This window comes from Monodon monoceros, unplaced genomic scaffold (genome assembly GCF_005190385.1).
Source record: "Monodon monoceros isolate NGI ecotype Baffin Bay Population unplaced genomic scaffold, NGI_Narwhal_1 Super_Scaffold_21, whole genome shotgun sequence".
In the NCBI taxonomy this organism is placed as follows: Eukaryota; Metazoa; Chordata; class Mammalia; order Artiodactyla; family Monodontidae; genus Monodon; species Monodon monoceros.
In genome coordinates, this window is record NW_021703778.1 from 91,241,277 (window position 1) to 91,268,564 (window position 27,288).

A 27,288-nucleotide genomic window follows, 5' to 3' on the forward strand; every position below is an offset into this window, starting at 1 on the left:
CCCTGCTGCACAGCTGAGGAAACAGGCTCAGGGAAGCTGAGACTTTGTGTGAGTTGGTCTGATTCTAAATCCTAAATTCCTAATCACGATCCTTCAGAGATGAATGGAGCACAAACACGGAGGGGAGAAAGCAGCTGACCCCAGAACACACTGTACTGAGGGGGTGATGGAACAGGAGAAGATGCCACAGGCTTTGAGTTTAGCGAGAATGGAGTTACCACTGATGAGAGGAATTCAGAGGATGAGGGCTCCTGAAGGATGAGATGAAGCTAAGAGACTCACGCATGGCCCGCCCAATCCTAGCAGTGGGAGCACAGCACACGCGCAAGGGGAAAGAATGGGAAACCTGGTGGCCTTCCAGCTCCTCAGGACAGGCTGCCTACTCCGTCCGAATGCTGCGGTGCATCTCAGGATGTGCCATTCACTGGTTTACAAGTCTGCATCAGCGTTTAGCCCTCACCAAACTGCTCCTTGCTTCCAATAGCACTGACGGTAGATTTCTGGTCATGGGATTATTTCTACTGAAATCTTTTATCTTTTTCTTTTCTTTTAAACGGTAAATACGTCTTGTATACTAGGAGAGGAAAAAACAACTTTGAGAAAGTTTTTGGTAACTGCATCACATGCGCTCATTTCTCTGAGCAGTTTTCTGTGTTAGCAGTCACAGTGAGGCAGTCTGAATACAGGAATGGCCACTTACTCTAGGGGAGTCCTTAGACAAAGTACTTGTCTCCACACCAGTTTCTCGTCTGTAAAATGATGGGATACTGCCCATCTCATGGGACTCTTGTGGACAGCACACTGATGGCAGTGCTGCAGTATGTCCACGATGGTGCCTGTGCCACTAACAAGCTCTATGGAAATGCAGCTGCCCAGATGTCCTTACAAAATGCAGGAGCGGGTTGGGCAGCATATCTGCCTCCTAGGAACCCCGAGAGCCTTAGGTCCACCCCACCTTGAACGCAGTCAACACTGAGGCTTTGGGGCTAGGGCTAGGTTGACTGAACCAAGCATCCAGGCCATCTGAGCCCTTGGCCGCATGATGCAGCCTTCAATTCCTCAGCAAGGAGTGCCAGCTGCAAGATACCAAGGCCCTCGAACAGTTTCTGCTGGCCAGTTCTCCAGGGGCATGACCCAAGGAGATGAGGCGGTATCTTCACCGCGCAACCACTTGGAGACCAGTTCCCAAGGATTTCACTCAGCCCACCACGATGCGAAGAAGTCACCTCCGAGTTCCCATTCCCTCTGTCTCCTCTCCTCCCACTGTTTCCCCGCACATTCCTGTGCTCTCTGCTTACTGACTTCAGTGAGCCCTTGCACTGCAGTGGTTAAGAGTGGTGAGCCGCTCTGCACCCACACACAAAAAGATGACACGACACACAGGAAATGGTCCTTTTCTAAATCAATACAATTTCTCAAATTTATTATTTTTTTTCTTAAAGAAGTACTTCTAATCTCTGTCAAAAGGGAGGTGAGGAAAGGTCCTCCCTCCCTTGTAAACACTGAAATACAGATCTGAGAAACCAGGGTCGACACACACAAAAAGTGCATTTTACAAAATATCAACTAAAATATATTTTACATGAATTATGCTTCCATTGAAATTCTACCAGCTGCATTTTCAGGTTCGAAAAAATATTTCCACATCTAAGAGATTTCAAAAGCATTTAAGTTGTGGGCAGTGGACCCTGCCTCCTGGGAGACGAGGGGCCTGATCTCCTGCTGGGTGAGGCTGGGCTCCTTGGCAGCAAGGGCCCAGCGCCCTGGGAAAGAGCAGGCTCCAAGGCTGGGTCTCCAGAGCCACCACAGCCCCACCCCACGCCACTCTGCCAACCTCTCTTACTGCCCCGCCCTCCTGGGCTGATGATGCCTTCCTCCAAACAGCTTATTCAATACAAGGGGACCCAAGTTCCTTCCCTTCAGGTTTGGGGTTGGGTTTCCCAAGTGTAAATTCACCTCTGAATGGTCCAGGCCTCACCCAAGCCCAATGACCAATCAGGAGCAGCCATCTGCTTAGGGACAGCACAGGGCTGGGGGATCGCTGGGAGTGCCCTCAGGATTCACTTCCACCTCCCGCCCAACTGTCCTCACCCAGTGCCACCTCCTCAGCCTGCAGGGTCTGTCTGCCCCTCCCTAGGGGAGGGGGACCCAGTGCTGCCCTCCTTGGCTCCTGTCCCCAGGGTTGTGGCCTGTGGAATCACTCACGAGCATGTGCCCAGCGCCGGGCCCAAGCCACACTCCCTTTCCCTACCAGGCTCCTCTTTGGTACAAATAGGAAAGAACCAGACTGCTCCAGCCGCCACACGGAGTGCCCCAGGGCCAGGGCCAGGGCCTAGTTCTGGCAAGGATAGCAGGGGGCTGAGTCTCCTAATCTACTCTGGGGAGCAGCATGAGGTGAGAACAGGGCCCCTGGGCAACAGGAACAAACTGAAAATGCAGGTCCTTAGCTCCTAGAGTGAGTGGCTGCAGCTCAGCAGGTCTGTGGACTGATACAGTGTTGATTCTCGCTGGGATGTAAATTAGTGCAATCTACAAAAGACTAGGGTAAGAGGTGGCAGGGCAAGGGGAGCCACAGCACTCCTTTGGTTTGATTTCAGGTGGGTGTGGCTTGAAAAGTCATGTGTGAAGTTCTGCAAGAGGTTTCCTAAACCTCTAAGTGTAAGGCAAGAGGAAAAGTCTTCAATAAATCAGGTAGCAATTTTCCTTGCCCCCTGCCCCCACCCCCTCCCAGCTCCCTTCTGCTCTCCCAGACATGACAAACCCCATGTTGATCAGTTAATTTCTGGGAGGCCAGACCTGCTGGGTGGCCTTCACCAGGAGGTGGACAGCAAGCTGACTCCCACAAGGGGGCCACACCCATGACTGTGAGGGCTGGTAACTTGTCCCAGCACCAGGGGCTACTGCAGGGGCAAAGGAGGAATGCCAGAGAAAGGCCCCAAGTCCAGGAAGAGAAAGTCAATGCTCTGGGAGCCAGACTTTGGCTCCCTAGGCCTCAAAGGAATGAGCTCGGAGCTGTGCTAGAATCTGGGAGAGCCTGGTCCCAGGCTAATGGGGAAGCAGCGGGTCACAGTGGGTGAGGTAAAGCTGGCTCCCACTCCCCCCTGAAGGGCCCAGGGGAGGATAAAGAAGGGCCTGGTTCCTGAAGGACCTTCCCCCAATCCCCCCAGGGGCCATGCCCCTGAGGCTTGGCTCAGCCTCAGGGAAGACTGCTTCTTCAGGAGCCTCTGCCCAGGGGACCACAGAGAGGTACCCTGGGCCAAGCTGAGGGCTCTGATGCTTTTCATATACCCTGGCCTCCCCTTCCCTCCCATGGGGCCCAAATCCATAGGGGCCCCTGCCCTCCCCCCACAAGAGAACCACAGGCCAGCCACCTCAGGCTCCTGTGGCCCCTTAACCAAGTGCTGTGCTTCAAGCAGTGCCCCCTGCCCTGAGCCCCACTTGCCCGTGGGCAGCCCCAGTGTGGGCATGAGGGGGCTACTGTGGGTTCTTGAGGATGCGACCATGGCGGAAGTCATAGACATGGCGGCAAAGAAACACCAGCTCAGGGTCCGTGTCCTCGGGCACTGTGCGGTGTGGCGGGGTGGAGTAGTCCGCAGAGGGGGGCACCAGTGCTGTCTTTCGGCTGGGGAGACCCTCGCCTCGACGCTTGGCCATGGCACAGAATCTGCAGTGACACACCATTCGCTGTCTTCACCACAGCTATCTTAGCAGGAAGACCAATTCCTTCCCCACCCTGCCCAGAGGGCTGAGACACCCCCTCCCACCTCCACAAGGGCAGGTGCTGCCTCCATCCCTGTCCTGGGCCTATGCCCTCTCTGCCAACCATCTGCTCTGTCACTGGGGAACCACACCTACCAGGGCCTCCCTCCCAATCACCTGTCAATTCTCCTTGACTTTTTCTGAGAGCAGTACTGTAACTATCCCCGACTCTGCAACTCTGCCCCAATCACTCTGCCTCAGAGGGGGAACCATTCTTCTTTTTTTTTTTTTTCCATAAAAGTTACATGATGGAAGCAGACTGTGGGAAGAAAGTTCTAGGAGGTCAGGCCCAGTGAGTCAGATCCCCTTGGGGATCACAGGCAGCGCCCAAATAGCCCTGGGAAGTCTGAGGGGAGAGGCTAGCCAGAGGTACAGGGCACCACCCACCTGCAGTACTCAGCAAAGGTCAGCACGTAGCACTTCTCTTCAATGCAGGCCACACTATTCTGGTCCTGATGTCTCGATGCAAAGACTTCATTCTGCAAAGGCTCAAGGGGAGGGAGGAGGTTGGCTACCAGGGTGGGAAGCACCTAGCTCCAGGAGCAAGGCAGACATTAACCACTCTGCTGGTACTCCTGACCTGAGATAGACAATTCCAGCTAGTGCCCAGGAAACTAGGGAGCTTCCCTGGAATTTCAGCCTAACTGCTCCTCATCAAGCAGCCCAAGGCATTCCTCCCAGGTCCTGTCCTACTCAGGAGCAGCCAAGTACCCGCTCCAGCCTCTGACTGACATCAGCCTCCCGACCCCCACCCCAGCCCAGGGGAGGAGAGGGGAACTGGTGTGCATTCTCCCATTTAGATGAAAAGTCCCAGAGAGGGGAAAAAAAGTAAAAGGGAGCCAAGACCGGGGGTGGAGCAACCCACACACGGCTTGGTAGATAGCAAGGGGTGTCAGTAGAGTCTTTTCTCCCCTCCCTCTCCTGCTGCAGACAGTAAAGGTGTGCAGCTCCACCTCCCCTTTCCTGTCGCCAGGAAGACACAACTACTTGCTCCCATTCTGGCACCCCTGCTCTTGGGGGCTCCCTTTCTGCCCCACCTTTCAAGACAAAGGTTACTATTCCCTTCAAAACATGAATTGGGGCAGTGTTGGGAAAAGAGGCTAAAACTCAGGCCTTTCCCCAGGTTCTCTGGTGTCCATGGTAATGAGTCCAGGGACTCGAATGCCCAGGCCGCCCCCGCCCCCATACCACGTTCTCAGTGCCCCAGCTCTCCCCCACCAGGCAGCTCACCTCGTGCATGCTGGGACTGCGGCCTCCCTGTAAGTGCTCTGGTCTGTAATACCACAAGAGGCTCATCATCAGCTCTCCTAGGGGAAGAGAAGCAATCAGGCCTTGAGTTGGCAGCTCCAGAGTTAGATAGGCAGGCGGGCTGGCCACCTGCCCTGGAGGCTCATCCAACTTCAAAGCCTAGGCCAATTCTGCAGGCTCCGGCCACCCCTATCCCCTGCCTTGGGCCAAGTCTGGCAATTCAGTGGCCTAGAATGCTGTTAGGCATGGAGGAAGGAGGAGGAAAAGGCACTGACAGGTGAGGCAGGGTGACAGGCGCTCAGGCCCCGATGGCTGGAAAGGTTAATGAGCTGATCCAACCCAAGCACAAGGCCGTCTGCAGCCCTGAGCACCAGACAGACGCCGGCTTAGTGGAAGGCAGACTCTGCCAAGGACGCAGGACACTAGTGCCAGGTCGAACTCTAGACAAGGGGTACCTGATTCCGGGTTCTCCCAGAGGGCAGAGATCTTGGCCACATAAGGTGTGGACGTCTTTCGAGGGCCTGACTTGAGCAGGACAGTGTCCCGGACTCGGATCGTCTCTCCATGCCGCTCCACCGCCTGGTAGCTCTTTCGGATGGCTGGTTCCGGTTCATCCTGAGCAACAAACCAATGACACAAACAAGGCTTGTGGGGCCGCACTCAGCATGCGGAGGGAGTGACATCCTCTCTGTGCTCTCCTCAGGGCAGTCAAACCGTTGAGGATGGGAGACTACCAAAGTGGTTTGCACTCTGGCCCCTCCTCCCTGAGCCTGGCTTTCAGGGGCAGGAAAGGGAATCCTCACCGTTGGAGAAAGGAAGAGAAATGGGAACAGGGGTAAGAAAGTGGCTCGAAACTTCTGGGCCTGCACTCTGACCACCACACCCACGACAGCCGGCTCTCGTGCTCCAAGCCCCCAGCACCGGGTAGGTCCTCAAGGTTCCTAACGGGCAGTCTGGGTTTGACTCTTAAACCACCATGGTATAAGCAGCAAAGCCTTATCACAGGCAAATGACTTAATCTACTGCTAAGCCTGTTTCCTCGTCTGTGAAATGAGGGTAGTTCTAGGACCACGGGGTGTGTGCGTACCTCACGGGGCAGCGGTGATGATGAAAGCGGATAATGCATGTAAAGTGCTTAGTTCGGTTCTGGCACCTAAGACATGCTAGATACATTTCAGTCTACATTCTTTTCATCATCCCAGATGTTCCTGTATCACCAATTTTCTCTGCCTATCCCAATTTCCCCTATACATACTTATCCAAAAAGCCTCCAGGGAAGTCCTCCACTTTATAATCCGGGATGAGAGGTGAAGACACTTCAGGAGGCTTCCCTAAGAGTCGGTGACAGAGATGGCAGCCACCAGCTGTGATTGTGCATTCCGTGACTCCCCAAGGCACAGGGCACAGGATCAGTACGAGTTGGGGGAGCAGGCCGGGCCAGTGTGATCAGTTCCCGGGGTACAACTGAGCTTGAACCCCTTGTCACTTCTCAGAGTGGCCAGAGCCAGGGGTTCCTGGGACCCAACTCACTGCAGGTCCTATGTCCCTAACCGCCACCCTCCCTTCTCCCCATCAGCTGAGAGCTGGCACTCACCAAGACATAGACGGCTTTCTCACAGGCAGCCCCAACGGGCACCCAGCCGTTAGTGCGGCGGCGGCGGCGGCGGCGGGGGCGTGGGCGCTGGACACGAGGCTGCTTGGGGTGGCTGGGCCTGCGGGCAGCCTTGCTCCGCGCAGTGTGCCTACAGCTAGAGCCCGTGCGCAGACCTGACTTGGAGCCGCTAGGAGGCTTGGCGCTCTGAGGGCACGCGCGAGCTACCGTCTGGGGCTCCGAGGTGGGTGTCTGAAGATGGGGGACAGGCTCTGCTGCAGGTGGCACGCTGGGCACAGGGCATCCCAAGAGGGGGTGGGCAGGTGAGGCAGGGTGGCCGGCTTCCGGGAGAGGAAATTCCAGCTGGCCCAGGGACCTGCAGCCTTCTGGGAAAAGGAGAGAGGGAGGTCAGGGCAGGTAAGGATAAGCAGGGAACCCCCCGGCCCCTCTGCTTTCAGAGCCTGCTTCTTTTAATTCTAAGTGTGAACCCAAAGGCCACTGAGGTGGCAGGTGGGGTCAGAGGCTGTTAAGGGAGATGATCAGTGACTGGCCAAGGGTTTTTCTTGACCTTGGAGACTGGCCCACAGACATCTCCATCTCCTCTTCTAGCCTGAGAGAAGGGAAAGTAATGGGAATGGCATCTCTAAGCTCTGACTTAATCTTCCTTCTCTAAGGTTTCCACCGTACTTAGGAGCAGGGGATCTGGAGTGAGACCAGGATATGAGTCCCAGATCTGCCACTTACCAGCTGTGTGACTTCAGGCAAGTCACTTTACCTTTCCGTGCCTTGCAACAGAAGTAGTAGTTGTGAGTATCATATAGTGTGTCCTAGGTGTTTTCCTATCAAAGTATTAATTCTTCACATCCTTACAGCAACCCTATGAGGTAGGTACCATTTACCCCCATTTTACAATTAAAGAAACTGAGACACAGGTTGGTTATTGGTTTGTCCCACAGTCACGTGGCTGAAGAAGTGGGGAGAACATTTCAGTCTGGCTCCAGAGTCTGTGCTCAATTAACATGCCATATGGCCTCCCATATATAAAGCACTAAGAACAAGCGCCTGGCACATGGTGCTTACTGGTGTCCCAGGGCAAGGGGCTAGGGGTCTTGGGTCCCACAGTTTAAGTGACTAGACTTAGAGAGTGGTACGGAAGAAAAAGAAGAGCCTAAAAAGAAGCTTGTTCTCATTTCTTAGAGCTCCAACTCATGGGAAAACCTGAAACAACCAGTCTGGCCAGAGTCAGCCGGTCTATAAAGTTGTTTTATGGACCCCTTCAAGAAGGGCTGTGCAGGGGAGGGGAGAGCCCTGAGAAGGCCTGGCCCCTCACTTCACCAGCAGCAGGGCAGACCTGCTGGCTAGCATGGCTCTGGTCACCTCACTTCCACCCAGGAGCCAGGAAGGGAGCCTGGAGAGGCATGTGAGGACACTCCTGCCAGTCTGGGGAAAGAGAGATCACTTAGGGGTGTCTCATCAACTACGGCACGAGACTCTCAGGTGTCTGGATCTTGCCAAGAAGGTAGACACCAAAGTCCAGGCCCTGATGGCAGCCTGTCTGTTCTCAGAGTGTGCCCACCCGGTCTGTACCTAGCAAGGTGATTCTAAGTCTGAGCATTACTTCTCTTTCAAGGCCTGTATGGCCAGGACGAAGCTGTCCTATTGCAGCTGGTACCACCTACGGGGCCTGGTACCCACCACCCCTCCCGTGAATGCTGAACTCGGTTGGCATGCAGATGGTCTGGGTTCCCGGGAAGTAAGGAATTCTAGTTTTCCTCGAGGAAGGCAGAAGGACATGGGAACAACTTGGCAAAAGTGCTAATTTCAGCATCTAACTTGCTACTCAGAGTCTAAGAATGGGCATCCCAGTGGAGAGGGAGGAGAGACACACCCTGCCCACTTCACCACCACAAAGCTACCTAACTGCCATGCCGGGAAACCTCCAAAGACAGTGGGTACGGAGCAGGGCTGCTAAGAGCTAAACACGGGTCTCTTTCCTGGGAATCTCCTAGGCTGGGGGCACAAAACTAGAGGAATCCTCCCTTCTCAAAACCCCCAACTCTCCCACGCGGTAGACAGACGCCAGTGCGCCCCACCCTCCTGGGACACTGCTTCTCAGAGACTCCCTGGTGTACCCCACCTCCAGGAAGGCATACCTGCTGCAAAAGGCATTTTGTAGGGACAGCCGCCACAGGTAGTGCCGATGTGGGTAAGAGACGGGGGCAACATTTCACAGATGCTGTAGCCATTCACTCCAGTATCCTCACTGGAGCAGTAGCGAGAACCCCATGGAGGGTGCTGGAAGTGGGTGCCCGCGGCGGGCACTGAGCTCGGGGCCAAGAGGAGCCCCGCGTTAGCTGCAGCCACTGGGGACAGCTTGTCCTCGGGGAGCACGGAGCAGGAGGGGTAGCCCCCACACCGCAGCCCGGCCTGGCTGCAGTACAGGTAGAAGCTGCCTAGCGCGGTGAGCTCAGGCCCACCACACAGGCCACTGTAGTCGGCGGGGTTGCCAGGCATCGGTAGCGGGGAGAGCTGGGGTGCGGGGAAAGAGGGCTGGTGCAGTTCCTGCTTGGGGGCAGGTGACTCCTCGCCTGGGCGCCCGGGCTCCGGCTTCAAGGCTGCCTGCCCACCCATCAGCAGGGGCAGGTGAGGGCGCAGCCCCAAGGGGCTCTCTAGAGCCTCGCTCAGGGGCTGGTAAGGTGGCTGGCTGGACGGCCCACGAGGGGTGGCAGATGGCCATGGCTCCTCAGGGTGTCCTTGCCAGCTGGGTGGGCCTGCAGCCTCCCCAGAGCCAGCCCCCTGCCGGGCCTTGGGATAGTTCTTGCCATTGACCTTGGCCCACTTTGGCCTCGGGGCCCTCAGTGCTGGTGGCTCAGTGGAGTGCCCATCTGCTTCTGGATGGGCACGAGGCGGCCGCAGGGGTAGCTCCCGCTCCTGACTCAGCTTTAGGAAGGCAGCTGCATTCAGGCTGGCCAGTCTTTTGGGAGCTGGATCGCCATCTCGGCGGGCCCCTTCATCCGGTGCTGGCTCTGGGGACAGGTCCCGACTTCCTCCGAGGTCCCCCAGCCGGGGCCGCTTCTTGGAGGAGGCCCAGCCTCCAGTGGCCCGGTCACGGTCCCGGCTGCGGTGGGGGTCTCCCCCTCGGCTGCGGCGGGTGCCCATCAGGCTGCTGGTCTCTTCCCGCTCCAGCAGCAGGTTATTGAGGGCCTCAGCGTTGAGGGAGGCCAGGCGCCGCTTGCGGGGCTGGGGGAGGCCAGTGTCCTCACTGGATGGGGCCGGGCTAGGGGGCTTGGGCAGGTCGGGGGGCAGCTCATCAGCCTCATCTGCGCTCCGTGGACCAGCCACATTCTCCAGGCGGGTCAGCAGCACTTTGCAGGCCTTGGGCTTCTCGGGAATTAACGGGCGCTTCCGCAGTGGGTAGTTCTTGCGGCGCCCCGTGAGGTGCCCTGGGCTCTCAGGAGGACCTGGCTCCACACCCTCTGCCCCCTGCTCCATACTGCTGCCTTCCATCTGTAGGGGCTCCTGGCGGCCCGTGGGGCCCGAACTCAGCATGGAAAGAGACTTCCTCCGAGTGTGTGTCATGGAGTACCTCCAAGCTGCAGGACATAAGGCAGGCAATGAGAGAAGCCTGCCCTGGCCTGCTTTCTCCCCCACTGCAGCCCATCCCGCATCCCCTGCAGTAACTCTGGCCCGCATCCCCTGCAGTAACTCTGGCCACTCACTCCATCTCCAGCTTGGATGTTCCCGGGACACCCCCTTCCAGAGTGCAAAGGTCTAGCGGGGTCAGGCTACCAGCAGCTGTGCAAGGACTGGCTGCCCCACTCTCCTCTGAACCAAACCCCTGGGGACCCTATGGAGCAATGCAAACCCCAGAGCTGGAAGACAGAAGAAGCTGGGGGCAAAGCTCTCGGTTGTCTCTACCTGTTCTTCTCCCACTAGATACTCATCGTAGGACAGGAGGAGACTGTCCTGAGGACATGGATCCAGGATAGGGGCTTGGGTGGTGGGAGCCCACCAATTCCTTCAAAGACTTTATCAGTCCCCTCCCCCTTCTCGAGGCTTCTGAGATTGGCCACAGGAGGATAAGGAGATGGACAGTGAGGAGCTGAGATGAGGAACCTGCCTGCTGGGCCGTGGAGGAGGCAAAGTCCACCTGTGAGGACACCTGCCTGGCACATACAGCAGGACAGCCATAACCTGGGTATTGCTGGAAAGCCCCCTCAAGAGTGAAGGCCTGGCTGTGAGGAGCCTGTGGGGGGAGGTCTCAGCCAGCCCATGGAGCCAGCCCCACCTTAGTTCAGATTCCAAACGGCCCAGTGCCAGTGCCTGGGGGAGGGATGTCAGTAAGGCTGGGGCCAGCATTTCCAGGTAGGAAACCCAGGGACCACACTCTAGACCTGTGGTACAGCTTTAAAGGCCCACCAGCCACTAAGAGCTGGGAAAAGAAAGTACCAAATAGAAGAACTAACTCAGGCGACAAACCCAGGCAGCCCTGTTAGTCCTGCCTTATTCCTCAGGACTCCCTCCTTGTAGGCAAGATGCCAGGCAGGGGGCAGGATGGGGGTGAGTCACAGGAAACCCAGAGCCCCAGACAGAAAATGCCTGCGACCAGGCATCATCCCTTAACTTTGCTTAGCAGACACCCTCCCCACCTCCAACATACCTGGGCCCCCCCGGGCACCCCCGCAAATGAAAAAGGCAGCAGGCTGTGTGCAGGAAGCTGCCACAGCCCAGGCAATGGAGAGCTGAGGGGCAGGGTCGGGGGGACGGACACTGCCGGCATCGGTGGTCAGAGACTACTATGCTGTTCACTCCCTACCTACACCCCAACAAAGCAAGATGCTGCCGAGTAAGGTGTCAGACGGAGCTCTGCCCTCCCCAGCACTCTGGGACCCCTCCTGCCCAGCAAGCTTTTCAGCTTGATTTCTCCGCTGCTATTGTTATTCACTCTCGCTCCACCAGAGGAGCTGGGAGCAGTCCCTGCAGGGCCAGGATTTAACCCTGAAAGTCCCAAGCCTGAGGACTCCCAGGGAGTCCAGAGCCCTTCCAGTAGCTCCTGTGGCCTTGGGCCAGTGGCTGGGGTCACTGGGTACCCTCTACCCTCTCTCCAGAGACATGCCACTAGTTGAGAAAGAGTGCTCCAAAAACCAGGCTGAGGGCAGCAGGGGTGTCCCTCACCCCTGAGAAAGAACTTGGAAAACTGGAAAAGGGAGGCGGAGTGCCAGGCATTGCTCTGGCCACATGCGGGGACCTGCATACCCAGAGACCAGGCCCCAGGCAGGACAGAGAGTCACAGAGGCAAATCCATTCATTCCTGAAGCACAGACTAGAGTGCTCCTGAAAAACCTCAGGCATCTGCTAGGCTACCTAAGACTCTTTCTTTCTTCTAATCAGGGTGTCCACCCATCCCTGATTGCTCAGCACGCTTATTAGCCCTCAAAAGAATCCCAGTTGCTTATAACCCCAGGCCCTTCCCTCAAGGGCAGGGCACCCCTGTGCCAGAGGTGAAGGAGCAGGAACAAGGAGAAGCACATCTGTATTTCCTAGGGAAGCCTGCACCCAGCCCTCCCCCACCCCCAAAGGGCCTGGAGAAGGAGGACAGTGAATAGACCACACAGTTGAGCAGGGGCCAAAGCCCCTCAACAGGCCCCAAGTTACCAGAGGAGTCGGGCCTGGGAATAGCTGGTGGCCAAGGCTGAGGTCACCTGGGCTTATGGCCTTTAAGGACATGGACACCAAGCAGAGTAAGGAGGAGTGGATGGGAAAGAGAAAGTGAACACAGGGAGGTGTTTCCAAGCCTGGCCAATGAAGAGCTCTTAGCGGACCATGGTCGTCCTTGGTCTGCCCTCGCTTCCCCCCACCCTCAATTTGCTGGTAGACTTGCTACATGGATGGATGGCCCAGGGATTCTGGGATACTTGGTCCCACTCAGTCTTTCCCTTGCACTATGAAAAAGATTCGGAGAAAAGCCTTCCACTTTCGGGAGTCTGTCCCTAGAACCTGGGAATTTGTTCCCGGCAGAGTATCTCACTCCTTCACCTCCCTCTTCGTCCCTCAGGGACACCCACTGTCCCTGAGGCTGATGATCCCAGGAAGCTTCTAAATCAAAGGGTGCAAGTCACATTTTCAAATCAAGCATATTGGGCCTCCTGCTAGCCTCCCTTGAATTTGCCAAATCCCATCACCCGCAGAACTCCTAGCTTTCACGTGGTGCCTAAGGCAGCAATGTCACTCACGCTCCTGAGGAGAGGCTGGGGACTCTGCTGCCTACCGCACTGCACTCCAGGCTGAAGAGAGTCAGTGAGTCATGCTTTGAAGCCAGATGGACGTGTGAGAACTTCGGCAGCAGCTTTTCCCTGGGGTGGGGCTGGGTGGAGGGGCGCCCAGCCTGCCAGGGCCCCTCCAACCTGCAGGGGTGGCCCAGCTCAATGGGGGAAGAAGATCCCGGGAAAGCAGGAGGCTTGGTTCCCATTCCAGCTCTGCCAACCATCCTGCTGTCCTGTCCCTCCCACTTACACACCAGCTCAACCAAGAACTTTCTGCCACTACCAACAGACAAGAGTGCCCTGCTTCTCTCAGACTACCCTCCTCTTCTCTGGGAAGCCCTGTCCTCCCAGGGGCAGGTAGTTCAGGCACCCTCAGGAGAAGGTTCCTAGGAGGGACTCCCCAGGGCGTCTTAGAGCTCGCCTAGACCATGTCAAGCAAGCCCTCACTGAAGAAAACCAGTCTGAAGCACAGTGGCCGGCCGGTGGTCCTCCGAGCCAAAGACCCAATGAATCACAAGTTGAATCCAAAATCACAAGCCTGACCAGGGCTGGGAGAAGTCATCTCCACAGAAACAGAAAAGGAGGGAGGCCTTGTCTTTTGCCCTCAAGCTGCAGCAGCACCTTATACGTAGCCCCCACGGCCCACCAGGGCAGGTGGAGGACACCCAAGGTACTGTGTGCAAGGGCAGGTCAAAGGCCTGGAGGAGATGGGCTGTGGGCACCAGAGGAGAAACGAGGGCAAGGGTGGGGGCCTGGATGAGCAGGTCGAAACCAGATCACTCCCCCAAGCAGAGGCTGCCCTGGGGCAGAGAGAGGCCCTCAGCCTTGGCCATGGCTCTCCCTAACTTACCCAGCTCTAGGCCACACCCACACCACCATCATTAGGGGTTCAGGACCCAGGGCTCTGCCCCACTGCTCTTCCTGAAACCTCTCTTACCCACTGCACTTGAAACTTTGCTTTTCAGGCTTTTTGGTTTATCTGTAATGGGAGGGAGTACTTGGGGTTGGGGGGGCGGTCTTAGGTAAGAGCAGACCAGGTGGTCCCCTGGGTGAGGGTCAGGAAGGGCCCTGACCCAAGCCACCTCCCTCCAATTACACCTAAAGCCACACAGTAGGCACCGAGTTAAGTAAGCACTGCCCACTTCTGCAATCTCTCTTGGAATAAAATAAGCCCCTCCGCCACCCCTCAACAGAATAATACTTTTTCACGACACTGAGTTTCTTGAATCTGCTATCAGAGAAGAAAAGCAGCAAGAGCACAAAGGCAAACTCCTGTTCTTTTAAATTTAGTTGATGTTACTTCATGGAAAAACAGAGAGGTGAAGCTGCTGAAATTCTTGTGATAAAGCCACATAAAGATGCGGCTGGTATCTCTTGAATCCCCCAGAGCCGGTAAAATGGAAACAGCCAAAGCTTTAAGTCAGCCGGACCTGGATCCAGCTCTGGCCCTCATGAGCAACTTATCTAACTTTGCTGAACTTCAGATGCCTCATCTCAAAGAGACACATCAGAAAGAACCTTACTTAAGAGTGGTGGTGAGAATGATACTAGGGGCCATGCAGGAGCCTAGCAGAGTAGGAACCGGGCAGGCCAACATCCTGGGGATCCCCCTCTTTCAGACCCACAGACAGTGGAGGGTGGCCTGCCCTCAGCCCTCGAATCCCCACATTAGGAGGAGTCCAGAGCCACCGCGAGTGGTGAGAAATCTGAAAACGCAGCCTGTACCTGACCCCTGCTCTGCTACCGCTCCATTGAAAACACCCGAGTGTCCACCCCGGGAAACGCAGCCGTGCCACCCTTATCCCACTCGGGACCCAGTCTGGGGTGAACTCTGGGGGGCTCGGTTTACAATGCAGCGAAGAGGGCAGGGGCAGAAATTGTATCCCACAGACCCTGAATAACAGCTCCACGCCTCCAAGAAACAAGAAAGGCGAGATCTTCAGATGCTAAAGGCCCAGGGGATGGGGTCAGAGGGCACTCGCTCTGCCTGCTGCTGCCATCTGACTGCAGCTTCAGTGCAGGCTCCCAGAGAGAGCAGAAGCCTTGGCTCCAGCAGCTCAGAGCTTGATCAAGCCCCAGGGTACTGCCCCGAAGAGAGGGCCTCCCTGGTGCCCATTCAGCCTCACTTGCTGTGGGTACTCAATTTACTCTGCAGTCAGGCTGGGACCCTACAAACACCTGGGCAGGGAGCACGGCGCCTGACCAAAGGGAACTGGCCTGACCCGTCTGGATGCGGCTTGTTTTATAGACTGCCCTCGGGTCGTGGCCATCTGAGGAGCTGGGCCCGCCTGCCCCGGAGGCACCAAGCCTATCTCTGGCCTGTCGACCACCTGCTCCTCACACTTCACACTGGGGGCTCCCAGGAGCCCAGAGAGGCAGGAGCAGCAGTGCAGGGGAAGGCCCACCCCCACCCCACACAGGGTCCGGTGCAGCCACTGGCCCAGCCCCACAGCCGGGCCCCACCTTTGGCTACTCCTGTCCACGCTGAGCATCCCAGCGGGAGCGCCCAGACACACACGCCCAGAGCTACACCCGAGCATCCAGAACCTCCATGTACTGCTGGCTCTGGACCCAAGGCCAGATATCACACCTCTTGTTAACATCTCTGTGGGGAGGGAGGGGACTCAGACTATGAAATGGACCTCTCCATTTTACATTAGAATTGCAATTAAGTACAGGAATATAGTAACAGCAGAGTTGGTGGAATCTCCTTCACCTTCTCACTGGCAACAGCCAGTCCCTAGTCTCAGGGCAAGGCCCTTCCTTGCAGGTAGGGGCTGAGAGTGAGGGAGACAAGACTTACCCCTGGGACCCATAAGTCAATACACACAGACCCCTGAGTGAGGACAGTGGGCAGAGAACACTGTATTTTAGTCATGCCACAGTGCTCTGCTCTAAGAAACTCAGACCTGGCAAATTAGAAGGTAATCACATGCAATACAAAACTAGTCTGTAGAGGCTTCCTCTAAAGGCACATGTCCCTACTGAAGGCAACCTACCTTCCCCTAGCTTCTTCCCAGTGCCCAGCTCCTGTGTGCACCAGGCAGACCTCTATGTGCAGGGGTCGGTCCAGCTAAGCCAGAGCACCCGTCGCTCACTCCCAGGCACACGGCACCTCTTGTGACCTTTGCTCATTCAGCCAACGTTTGCTGGCCCCTCGCCACAGCTCAGCAAGGCAAGACCCACACGGGGCTGGAAGCCACTTCGTGCCACTGCTAATCCGAAGTGGGTTTGGTCAATGGCTTGAACTTCTCTGAGCCTTGGTTTCCTTACCTACACAGCAGGGTTGTTATGAGGATCAAGTTAAATAAGAGTGTGTGTCAACTGCCTAGCAGAGTGCCTGGTATACAGCAGGCGCTCAACACAAGCTCATTCTTTCCCCATACATGTCAAGTATCACGCTAAGTGCTGAAGAAAAATGCAAAGCAGACTGAGGAACTGGAGCTTGGGCTGGTAGGAAGACAGAGGACAAGACAGCGTGACAGGGCTGTGACTGAGGGCTCGGAGCTCGGTACAGAGAGCTTGGCTCCATGGCAGCTTCCCAGAGGGCACATTTGAGCCAGGACTTTCAGACTCTTACTGAGGGTCTACGATCTACTTCTTTCCAGATGCACTAAGCCCAATGGGAAATGGGCAGCACTTTGAGAAATGTGCTTCCTAAACATTTGGAAAGGGCGGGAGACAAATGCAGCTTTCCCCAGACTCACCACCATTGGCTCCATACAGGATTACTCCAGGCTGGGGGACAGGGAGCGCCAGGCTAAGGCTCCCTCAGACCCTCCCACCCAGACTCCACAGTGCACACACCAGGCCAGAAGCAAATCTCCTCCTGGAGCAGGACCCATTTGCTCCCGGCAGTTAAAGTGTGGAAAAAATAAAGCAGGAACAGGGACAGGGAACCTCAAGGCTCAGCAACAGGTCAACCAGGAGGAAACCTCATGTACTGATGCACTGTTCTTCAAAAAACACAACAGCTCACCAGCCTGCTCCGGGCACCTGCCCAGGAGTGGCAAAGGATATGTGCTGTTCAACCACCAGGACACTCCAGGAACCAGTAACTTGGATTTCTAAGATGGCGTGCCGAGACTGGAGGTGCAATCTCTTGTCCTGAACACAAGAAACTGGCCAGCCAGGCCAATATGGGAGCTCTGCCCTTAGCCTCCCCAGCAAAGTGCTGATGTCCTGAATGAAACAGCCATGAGGAACAAGACCCAAGACAAGGGCTTCCCAATACTCCCACAGCGCGAACAGAAACACAGGCAGCCAACCTGAATATCTCACGCCTAACCAATTAACTGTTTAGTAACACCCTCATTATGCAAGCTCTGCAGGGACAGGCAGGCTCTGCCTTCCTTACCAATAAATCTTATCCACAGGGCTTAGTAAGAACTTACTGAACAAATGAAGATCTGGGTGCCCACCTGCTCCATCCCATATAACATTTCCACCCTAGACTGATGGCCCAACTTACAGCCCAGAGAAACTCTGACCTCCAAACTATCCCTCATCCCCAGGAGTCCACCTTACCTCTTCAATATAATCTACAGTTCAACAGGCTACTTTAGGAATTCTCTCATATTACACAGCACAACCTTCTTCCACGACTGTCCTCTTTCTTCTCTCTCCCAACCTGCCTAGCTATCTCAGGAGACTATTCCTCTCGTTCCACTTACTTCTTACAGTCACCGTCACTCTCATTCATCCTTGCCACCCCCCACTCCCGGTGGCTGATATCATCTCACCCTAACGTGGAGAAAACAGAGAGGCAGAAGAACTTGCCCACACTCCCACACCATCGAGGGCAGAGGCGGGGCGGCTGGTGTCAGTCCCCAAGCCCACGCCCCAAACCGCAACACAGGACGGCTGCTGAGTCACAGACCAACACTCGAGATCAACTTGCATGTGCAATTCTGCTTCTCTGTGCTGTTTTAATTATTGGCATTAACACATTATTAGTTTTTCCTGATTTTTCACCACAAAAGAATTGAAAATGTACTACGATTGAAAGCCATCTATATACTGGCCAGGGAACATAAACATAATTTTACAAACTGTTTCTACAGAAAAGTCTGCTCAAAGTTCCCAATATGCTCTTAGATGCACTTCTGAAACAAACCCATTTTATATCCTCGAAAGGGGTAAGGGCTACAAAGACACGTTTTCTTGATTTTAACAGTCAATCCAGGAAAGGAGTCTACAGACTGCCCCCCCCCATGCATCTAACCACGCCTCGAATCAGATGAAATCTCCATCACAGACTGCAATGAAGACTGAAATTTGGTCATCACACTCCAAACAGCCATCTTAATATTTGAAGATGTATTTACCTGACCTCTATGGCTACCTCTTTGGGCCAAATAAGTCCAAGTCCTTCCAATTTTCTCTGACGATTATCTCTTACAGTCGTTTCATCTGTTTTACAATTCTTTTCTACACTTTGTCCCAACTGTGTGAACGCCTCCAGGGACACCCCTCACTACTGAGGAGGGCCTGCTGACCCTGACTATAGTGGAATCGTGACTCCATCTTCCATTCTGGCATACACATCAGGATATCCTGGCATCAAGCAACACCCTAATACCTTTGCTGTGATATCTGCAAAGATGCTCTAAAAACTAATAATTCACCTCTAGGGAATTCCCTGGCAGTCCAGTGGTTAGGACTTGGCGCTTTCACTGCTGAGGCCCGGGTTCAATCCCTGGTAGGGCAACTAAGATCCCACAAGCTACAAGACACAGCCAAAAAAACAGTAATAATAATAATTCACCTCTAAACCACCTGGCCAGATGAGAATGTGATTAACAAACTGAATTTTCCCCAAACATTTAGACAGGCAGCTGCCGTTGGAGAAGGACCACCCCTCTCCTCTGCAGGTAGGAAACTGAAAGAGCTGCATGTAAGGAGGGCTGGGGCCCAAACAGGCACTGAAGATGGAAGGGAAGTATGGGGTGGTAAGTACCACTCCAGGTGAGACCCTGGGGTCACAAGAGGCAGAGACACACCAGGTGTCTTAACACACCAGGTGTGTTAAAGCCCCCACCCCCATCCTGCAAACCTATTGGAACAGAAACATAAGAAAAAAGATGCAGACCTCAAGTTTCTGCCTGGCATTGATCCTGTTAACTAAGACCAGTCACTTGTCATTTTTTCATTCAGGTAACTTGGTTATGGTGCCTCAGAAATAAGTTCCTATTTCAAACCTCAGAGAGGCTGAGAGACAAACCCATTCTCTTATTCCTGGTGCCTGCAGAAGATCTCAAGGGCAATGTTATTATTATTGTTATTATTACTGGTGGGACGCTGAGACAGGTTAATAACAAACCATCTTTGCAGGTGTTTCCCACTGGGAAAAATGGAATCTGGATGAAAATGCTTCCCGGGACATCACACAAAGTCCTGGATGTGACTTTGCCCTGAGGCCTGCTCACCAAACCCACCACAGTTAGATCCCCAGCCGCTAGATCAAGTCACCTAGGGCAGGACACCAATACCTCCACTGCACCCCAGGGCCAGGCTAGTACTCAGCCACTCTGCAAAGCCAGCTCATTGGAGCCAAGGGCACTTGTCTGGCCCTGAGCAGACCGCCTGCAGCCTCAGCCTCACGGCCACTGCTGCTGCTACTTCTCCCTATTAGCCGGTTTACTGCTCGTTAGTGGCAGTACCAGGAGGTGAGCAGGGGAAACATAAAGGAGCTGAAATTCAAACCAGTCTATTTTACTCCAGTTAGGTGTCTCCCCTAAAAACAGGCAGGATTTCATCATCCAGGACCTCCCTGTCCCCTTCTCCGGGGAGGTCGAAGCAGCCTGAAGGGTGAGGCGCTGCAGAATCTCAGAACCCCAGGTGCCAGGAGCCTATGCTTCTAATCATCACAGGCTCTTGACTATATGCTGTATTGTCCACCTTTTCAGGGTTAGCAGGCACTTCCAGCCATGAGGTGGCCCATCACGTCAAGGCCAGGGACCTGCAGAGCAGGAGCACTGGGGCTGCCCTCCGTGTCAAAGCACACTCTTCTTGTCCCTCCAAAGTCCCCAGCACAATGGCAAGTTCACAAAGGAAGTGAGTCCTGCCAGACTATGCTAGCAAATTCCCATAAATACTCGGGCTGGGGTAGTACTGCTTATGTAAAATGCTTCCCCATTGAGAGATGCTGCTTTATTTACATTCTTCACAACCCATTCATAAAAAGGAGGCCCTTTAATGTTGGGGCTGTTCGTATAATGCTCCATAAACCTGGCAGCTTCAACTGGCGGCCTTAGTTCAACACAGGCAACTTCTCAACTCCAGAGACATTTTCCCCTTAAGCTTTTTTTTTTTTCTCTTTAATGACACCTTGCGACAGGGCACTGAGGCCAGATGTTGCCGGAGCAAGGCCAAGAGGAATAAGAACAGATAAAATGAAAACACACAAGTCCTCCTGAATGCTGGGACAGAGGTGGGGAGGAATGAAAATAAAGAAATCGAAAATCCCCACAGAACTCCAATGTGAACTCTGTATGCTGGGAGGCTTAATCCCTTCCAGGTTTACTGAAACTTCCTTTATGGATGTCAAAACGCTCCCCAACTTACACCTCTATGTACCAGAGACGGTGTGGAGGGGATTTTTTTTTTTTTTAACCCCAAAGGAAAAGATAGAAAAAGGCTCTTTTTGGTTTTTAATCTGCATTGTGGGTAAATTAAAAAAGCAGAAATTTTCTCTGCTTCTTTGTAAAAGTGTTCCAGGAGCTGCTAGATCCAAGAGGGGCACAATTTGCTTAGAGTGGAGCAACTCAGACCATCCTCAGAAAGAGAGGAAGGGCCGTGTTCTAGGACACGCAGCACAAACAGCCCAAGCAGCTGAGAAGAGAGGCCAGGAGATGCATTCTGAGGTAACCTGTCTCCTGCTACTGTAGAAGCAAGGAGGAGAGAAGTAGTGCGGATTTTTTTTTTTTTAATTGACGGGGGAGCGGTCTGCATTGCCATGGCAACTGTGAGGGGTGGCATTCCTGCTTGGAAGGGAAATGCTGGTCCATTAATCATCAAACTGGGGCACAAAAGGGAGGTTTGGGGGAAAGGGGATGGATGCGGAATTTATTTTTTCAATGTCTAGACTCAAACCAGTCACCAGTCCTCTCTCCCATTTCTCCCATGGCCCAGGGTTGGTGGTAAACAAAAACGGAAGTTCCAAGAGAGCTGGGATCATAAGCTCTCCTTTCTGATGGGTCCAGTGTGGGACTGATGGTGCCTCCCATATCAGCGATGCCTCTATAAACAACTCCTCCAACATCAGTCCCCAAAGCCCTGTCCACACGCCAGACCCAGGAATCTTCCTTTTCTGTTCTCAGAAGCGTGTTTTCTCCCCCATTTACACCCAGGATTGAGAAGGGATAAAACATATGGATTCATTTAGCACGGACAACAAGGAAAATTGCATAAGAGCAGCAAAGCCGGGTAGCGAGAATGGCCTGGTAAGGTAGGAGGAAAACAGGATTACAGTCCTTTTCCAATTCATGTCTATATGGTATCATGTGAGCAATCCACAGGACAGACTCTTCACCAGCTGGAATATCAGAAGCAATCATTTGCTCCCCACGCTAAAGCACCCCAAATACACCCTATGTATATGCCTTAAAAAGGTCAGAAACCTTACCAAGGACTCCTATACTAGCATTTCTAGGGAAACAGAAGGGAACGTTTCCCTTCCGCTCCCACTCAACTAAGCAGCCAACTGCATTTATTCATTCAATAAAAACAATGTGCACAGCACTATACCAGAAATCCTAGAATACTCACACACACACAAAGGTTTAATACTCACACTGTCCTTGTCCTTAAGAAACTTCCAACTGACAAAAACACTCAAGAAGACACCATGTTATAAAATCCAGGGTCACAATCTCAGAGGCAAGCAACGCTGGCCTGGAGTGGTCTGAGATGAAGGATGAGAGTAGGGTTCAGGCAGGAGAAGAAGGCGGCAAGGGGCTCCTAACTGGGGACAACTGGCGAAATCAGCAGGAGCAAAGATGCAGGGAGATAAACATGCACAGCGCAGCATGGCTAGGGGAGAGCCTTAAGGGACACTGTCTAGGATGAGACTGCAGGAAGAGGGGAGTCACTGCAAGTTTGTGGGTAGGGGAGTGACATGGGGAAAGGAGTGCTTTACAAAGAATGATCTACCAGCTGTGTACAGACTGGATCAGAAGGGCCAGAGGAAGCAGGAGGGACAGGGAGGTCATGATAACAACATAGGCCTGACATGGGAACAGCAGGGCAACAGAAAGGAAGAAAGGGAGGGAGATATAAAAAAGAGAGAAACTCTTCACTGGCTAAACTCTCCAGAGCAAACCCTCTTAAACACTTGATCTGACTGACATGAGTCTCCTGCCAGGTAAGAGCCTGTCAAAGAGGGAATCATTGTTTTGGCCATTCTCCTTTAGGTTCTGGTGGCCAGACAGGTCACCCCCTTCTGACTGCCACCAAAAGAAATCACATACATACTGGAGAGCCCCTCAGGAGACACAAAGACCTTGAGATGCTGCATCATCCTCTGGATCTTAGACATACAATTAAATTCTCTCAGAAAAACTTTAGTCTCCTGCATGAGGTAATACCTCCCTTTCCCACAAGCCTCAACTCCACTCAGGCTGGGGTCTAGACCCTCTTGGGGAGGGGGATGGAGGGTGGCTATGAATTAACTCCATGCTCAGACTAAGCAAGGGTGACAGGCGGTTTTCCCAAGGAGGGATTACAGTCAACCACAGCTGGGAGCAGCTCATAACCAAAACCTTCCTGGGGTGGGACCCAGATTTTATCAAATATGTACATTCTAAACACCCTAAGTCTCCCTGTTTTTGTGGTCCCAACTCTTCCATTAAGTATGGGATCACAGGAGCTCTGAGTGGGTTTTTACATATGCAAAAACAGCATCCAGCTTAGAGCTGGTAACTGGCGGGGTCAGAAGCACTCATGGCTTAAGCCACTGGTTCCCAAATGTCCTCTACTTGGCCAAGGACAGTGGTGTTCCTCCAGGACATGTGGTCTCTCTGGGGTCCTTTTCTCCTTTTTGCACAAGGCATGGGGGTGGAAAAGGTGGGAGGAAAGTCTCTCAGGTGATAGAAAGGAAACCTTTTTTATTTAATAATTAAATTCCTGCCTGGGTTTATAAACTCAGCTTCTCATTTCTCTATGTGAGTACCTTCTTTCACTAGTGCTGAAGGCAGTTGTCCATGGATTGCTGGAGCACTTCTGGGAGGTATTTCCTAGTCCCCAGTCCAACTGGTCTTCTGCCCTCTTAAGACTAATGACAATGGGCGACTAGGAGATGTCCCAGGTGGGATTAACCCTCTGCCTGTGGACAGAGTCTTCTTGCTGAAACCCCTCAGTCCTGGCAGGCTCTAGAGCTGCTCATCGGACTCTCCTGGTGAGTCCAGCAACCCGGTCACCACCGGCCAGGCCCACCATGTGCACACCCCCACCTCTGTCCCTCTGCCCCACTGGGTCGACCCCACTCTTCCCAGAACAGCGAGGTGATCCGAGGCTGGAGCCGTGAGCCAGTGCCGTAGCTCCTCCCGGCGGTCGTCCCGGCCCCCGCAATCCCCAGGGCAGAGTCCGGCCCGGTCGCCCTCCCCTTGGGGTGGGTGGCTCGGACCCGCTCCCCTCCCCGACGCCACCACCTGCGCCCGCTCCGGCGCCGCCTTTGTCCGGCGCTTCGCCGCCAAGCGGGCCCCTCGGGCCCGACCTGACCCGGCCCCCGGCCCTGGAGGAGAGGCGGCGAGGCAGGCAGGGCCAGGCCCGGCCGCGAGCACTGGGTCCCGCTGTCACTTAGAGGCGGTCTGACAACTTCGATCCCCCGCCCCACCTCGGACTCGGCCGCTGCTCCGCACGGTCCCCGCCGGGCCTCCCGCGGCCCACACTCGCTTCTCGAACCGGTTCCCTTCCCTCTTCGGCGCCTCCCTTCCTTCCAGTCCGATCGGATCTGGTCTACACTACCCCCCGCCCCGGTGTGGCCCCCATCCCCTGCCCCCCATCCAGCAATAACCGGTCAGCTCCCTGCGCGGGAGGGCGCCCCCCACCCTGTGCTGGCGATCCCGCGGCGCCGCCCCTAGCCGCGGCCCCTTGCCTCGGGGACCTCGATGGGGGGAGGGGGCACGGGGGGGCGGGGGCCTCGCCGCCCGCGCACTCGGAGGCGAGCCGGCTCTGCCTCGGCGGAGAAACGACCGGCGTCCTCCCGCCCTCCGCCGCCCGGGACGCCCGCGCCGCCGCCGCCCGGCCAAGCTGCCACCCTGCTGCCCCCACCCACCCCGCCCCCGGCCTGCGAAGCGGGAGGCCCCCGGGGGCTGTCACCTCGAGGCGCTCCGCACTCCCCGATGGCGGGACCGTGGCGCCGGACCCGGGGGAGAGAGGCGGCACGAGCGAGAGGGCGGCCGCACCTGCTTCGCGTCGTCCGTCCGTTCGTCCGTCCCTTCCCGGGCTGGCGGGGGCGGCGGCGCGGCGCGCTCGGTGGGGCGCGCTGACGGGCGACCGGTCCTCTCCCCTTCACTCGTCTGCCTCCCTCGCTCGCTCCCTCCCGCCCGCTCGCCCCTTCCCCCATCCTCGACCGCGGCCCCTAGCTCACCGGGACGGCGGCGCGGACGGCGCGGCTCTGGGCTCCCGCAGGCCCCGGCCGGGCTGGAATCCGGCGGCTGGAACCCCCCGGGGGCGCTCAATTCCCGGGCTCCACGCTGCTGCGTCAGCGCCTCCTCCTGGGGGCCGGGGCCGGGCGGGCGGAGCGGGGGCCGCGGCCGGGCGGGGCCGTCGGGGGGGCGGGCGCGCCTGGCCGGGGCGGGAGGACGGCGGGTGCCGGACGGGCGGGGCAGGCAGCCGGACGGGCGGGCGGCGGGGGCCGGGCTCCGGGATCCGCTACGCCGCTCGCGGTTCCCCCACAAACTCCCCGAGAGCGGAGCCTCCGCCGCCCTCCTTCCTGCTTCCTCGTCCCCAGCCAATCAGCAGCGCGCCCCTCGGCCAGCTCCGCCAATCAGCCGCCCCGCCCTGCGCTGGCCCCGCCAGCCAATCCGGCCCTCGGCTCCCCCTCCTGGTCTCCAACCAATCAGAACCGTGGGTCGGTCGTCCCAACGCAGGGGGCAGCACGAGGCGGCCGCGGGAGGCGGTGCGGGGAGTGGTGGGGCCTGGGGGGAGGGGTACGGTGCCAAGGGTGGTGGAGGGGGCGGTTTTCTTTGCCGGCTTCTTGGATTTTCTCCTCGTCTCCAGAACATGAGCCCGTATCCCATGGTGACCCGACCCTGGAGCCCCAATCCCCTAGCTGCTACCCGCGCCCCCCCCCCCGAGAAATCTAATCTCACCCCCGCCCTGGCCGTCACCTCTCTACATCCCTCGTCCCCCTTCTCCTCTCCAGCACCCAGTGGAGAGAACTGCGAGCCAAGGAACACCCCCACGCTCGCCAGCGGCTGCTGCCCCCGGGGCAAGGCTTCGGGAAGACCAGCCGAAAATCAAGCGAGGACAACCCCCCTTTCCTGCAGAAAGGGCCCCAGACTCCAACGAAAGGGCCCCGACTGCTGAGAAGCCCCTCCCGCCCTTGCCTCATCTTTCCGACTTCCCTGCCTGCCACGTCTCCTTTCCTTTCAAGCAAGGTCGGTCCTGGCTCGGTAACCCCTCACCCGCATCTCTTTTTCCTCTTTCTCCCCTTCACCTACCGCCCCCCACTCCAGCTCCTAATTCACCCTTCTCAGAAGCAGAGTGTGGAACCCTCATCCATTTCCAGCCGACAGCAGAGCCTGGTCTGTGAGTCCTTGACACCCACACACCCTCTTCCACCACCGCGGGGAACATCAGAGCTCTCCGGGGGAGGGAGGAGGGGGTGGGCAGCCTGACAGCCCAGGCTGGACTCCCCCTCTCGCGTCCCCAAGCCAGGATGGGACCAAGTGTGGACACTTACCTGGCTTCCCCCTAGTCACCGAATGCCGTGGCTCCGTCTCACACCCACAGACGTGCCTTTCCAAGCCCGAGCACGCTCGCGGGGTCAGCGGGGTGGGTGGGCACAGCAGGCTGAGGTCACACGGAGGTGTGGGAGGTCCCTGTGAGGTGCGGGAAGGGGCTGTGTCTTCGGCACCTTGTATCGCCAGAGCCGGCAAAGGGCTTCACTTCAACAAGCACTGGATGCGCACATAGTAGGTTCTTGAGAAATGCTGAGTCCAGCCTAGAACAAAGCCTCATTCCCAATTCAGGCGGGGGAGGGGAGCTTTGGGAAGTAAAAGGAGGAGCGGCAAAAAGGGTAGTGTCAAGTCACCAGAGCCTGGGAGCAGCCCAGGGAGGGGCTGAGTGGAGGAACACCTCTGGCAGAGAGAAGCACCCCCAGTGCTGGGGCTGCCTAGGCAAGAGGAGAAACCCAGCCTTGGAGTGTGGCTGAGGGACTCCTCCTGCACCACACATAATGCCTAGCCTTTCCTAGACCTTGAGACTCAGCACTTTAAGAAAATCAGGGCTGTAAGCCCCTATGGCTGGGAAATAGAACCCTAAAAGACGGTTTGCCATCTGCCTCTGGAGCTGTCAGTGGGGCCCAGACAGTCTTAGCTGTGTTGGGGGACATGTTTAAAGGAGAGGGCCACCCAGGAGGGTGTGAATGGAAGCTGAACACTAAGACTGTGGCACAGCAACTTCTCAAAGGGCCAGGGTCTCCTAAGACAACTGCCCCTACTTCTCCCACCTCCCACTCTTAGGGAAAGCAAAATCCCCAAACCTATAAAAAAACACTAAAGGATTTCTCCCCCCCCTGAGCCTCCCAGGACAAAGATTCCTAGCAGTACCCCACCACCATCAGGCCAGCCCTACCCCCACCTCACAAAATACCCCCTCCACCTGTCTGTCCCGTGAGCTGATGTCCCCCACCCCTCATCAAGAGACTGGTGGTAGAGGGTAACAGCAGAGGTGGCTGCTGGTGCTGAGCCATGCCATCTGGCACACTAGAGCCAAGGCAGAAGAGGGGAAGGGGCCCCTGTCAGCAGCCCAGCCTATGGTGACCTTGGCTGCATGCCCACTAATGGGCAGGGATTGAGGCCAAGAGGGTCAAAAAAGAAATGTACCTAGTCACAGGAAAAGGAGACCCAAAGGGCAGGAAGCCCATGCTCGGCCTAGGAAGTGGTTGCAGGGTGAGGTTGGAGGACTGGACTTCTCCCCAACATCCAGGAGTGAAGATCCAATGGCCCTAGGCTGGGGGAGTGGGGAAAGAGTTGTCTTTATTTGGGGCCCTGGTGGGAGGAAAAAAAGGGAACAGTGATTGGAGAGGAGGCAGAGTGGTCATGAGAGCCCATTCCAGCCTACCCAGCCTGCCCAGCCTGCCCAGCAGCTGGAGGAATTCTACTCTCAGAGCCTCCCCCATGTGGGTGGCTGTCTCCTTTGCCCCAAGAAGCTCTCACTATGGTTTGGAGACAGAGGCTGGCTGAAGGCACTTGATGTTCC

The 27,288-nt window shown here is 55.9% G+C and overlaps 1 protein-coding gene across 5 annotated transcripts; it reads right to left on the minus strand.

Annotated features, from left to right (window-relative positions):
- Positions 1 to 1,384: 1,384 nt before the first annotated feature.
- On the minus strand, positions 1,385 to 25,824 carry BAHD1 (bromo adjacent homology domain containing 1). Of its 5 annotated transcripts, none has more exons than XM_029239019.1 (7): positions 24,452 to 24,595; positions 8,752 to 10,191; positions 6,602 to 6,984; positions 5,463 to 5,622; positions 4,990 to 5,066; positions 4,147 to 4,238; positions 1,385 to 3,664 (listed from the first exon to the last, which is right to left on the minus strand). In XM_029239019.1, exons 2-7 carry the CDS (start codon positions 10,175 to 10,177, stop codon positions 3,475 to 3,477), a joined length of 2,328 nt encoding a protein of 775 aa, XP_029094852.1. In that variant the 5' UTR covers positions 10,178 to 10,191; positions 24,452 to 24,595; the 3' UTR covers positions 1,385 to 3,474. The 5 variants fall into 5 exon arrangements, 4 of the variants coding, with proteins under 4 accessions (XP_029094852.1, XP_029094850.1, XP_029094848.1 ...); XM_029239017.1 differs by lacking the exon at positions 24,452 to 24,595 and adding an exon at positions 25,769 to 25,824 and having other exon boundaries at positions 1,386 to 3,664; positions 4,147 to 4,247; XM_029239015.1 differs by having other exon boundaries at positions 1,386 to 3,664; positions 4,147 to 4,247; positions 24,452 to 24,759.
- Between the last annotated feature and the right edge of the window lie 1,464 nt (positions 25,825 to 27,288).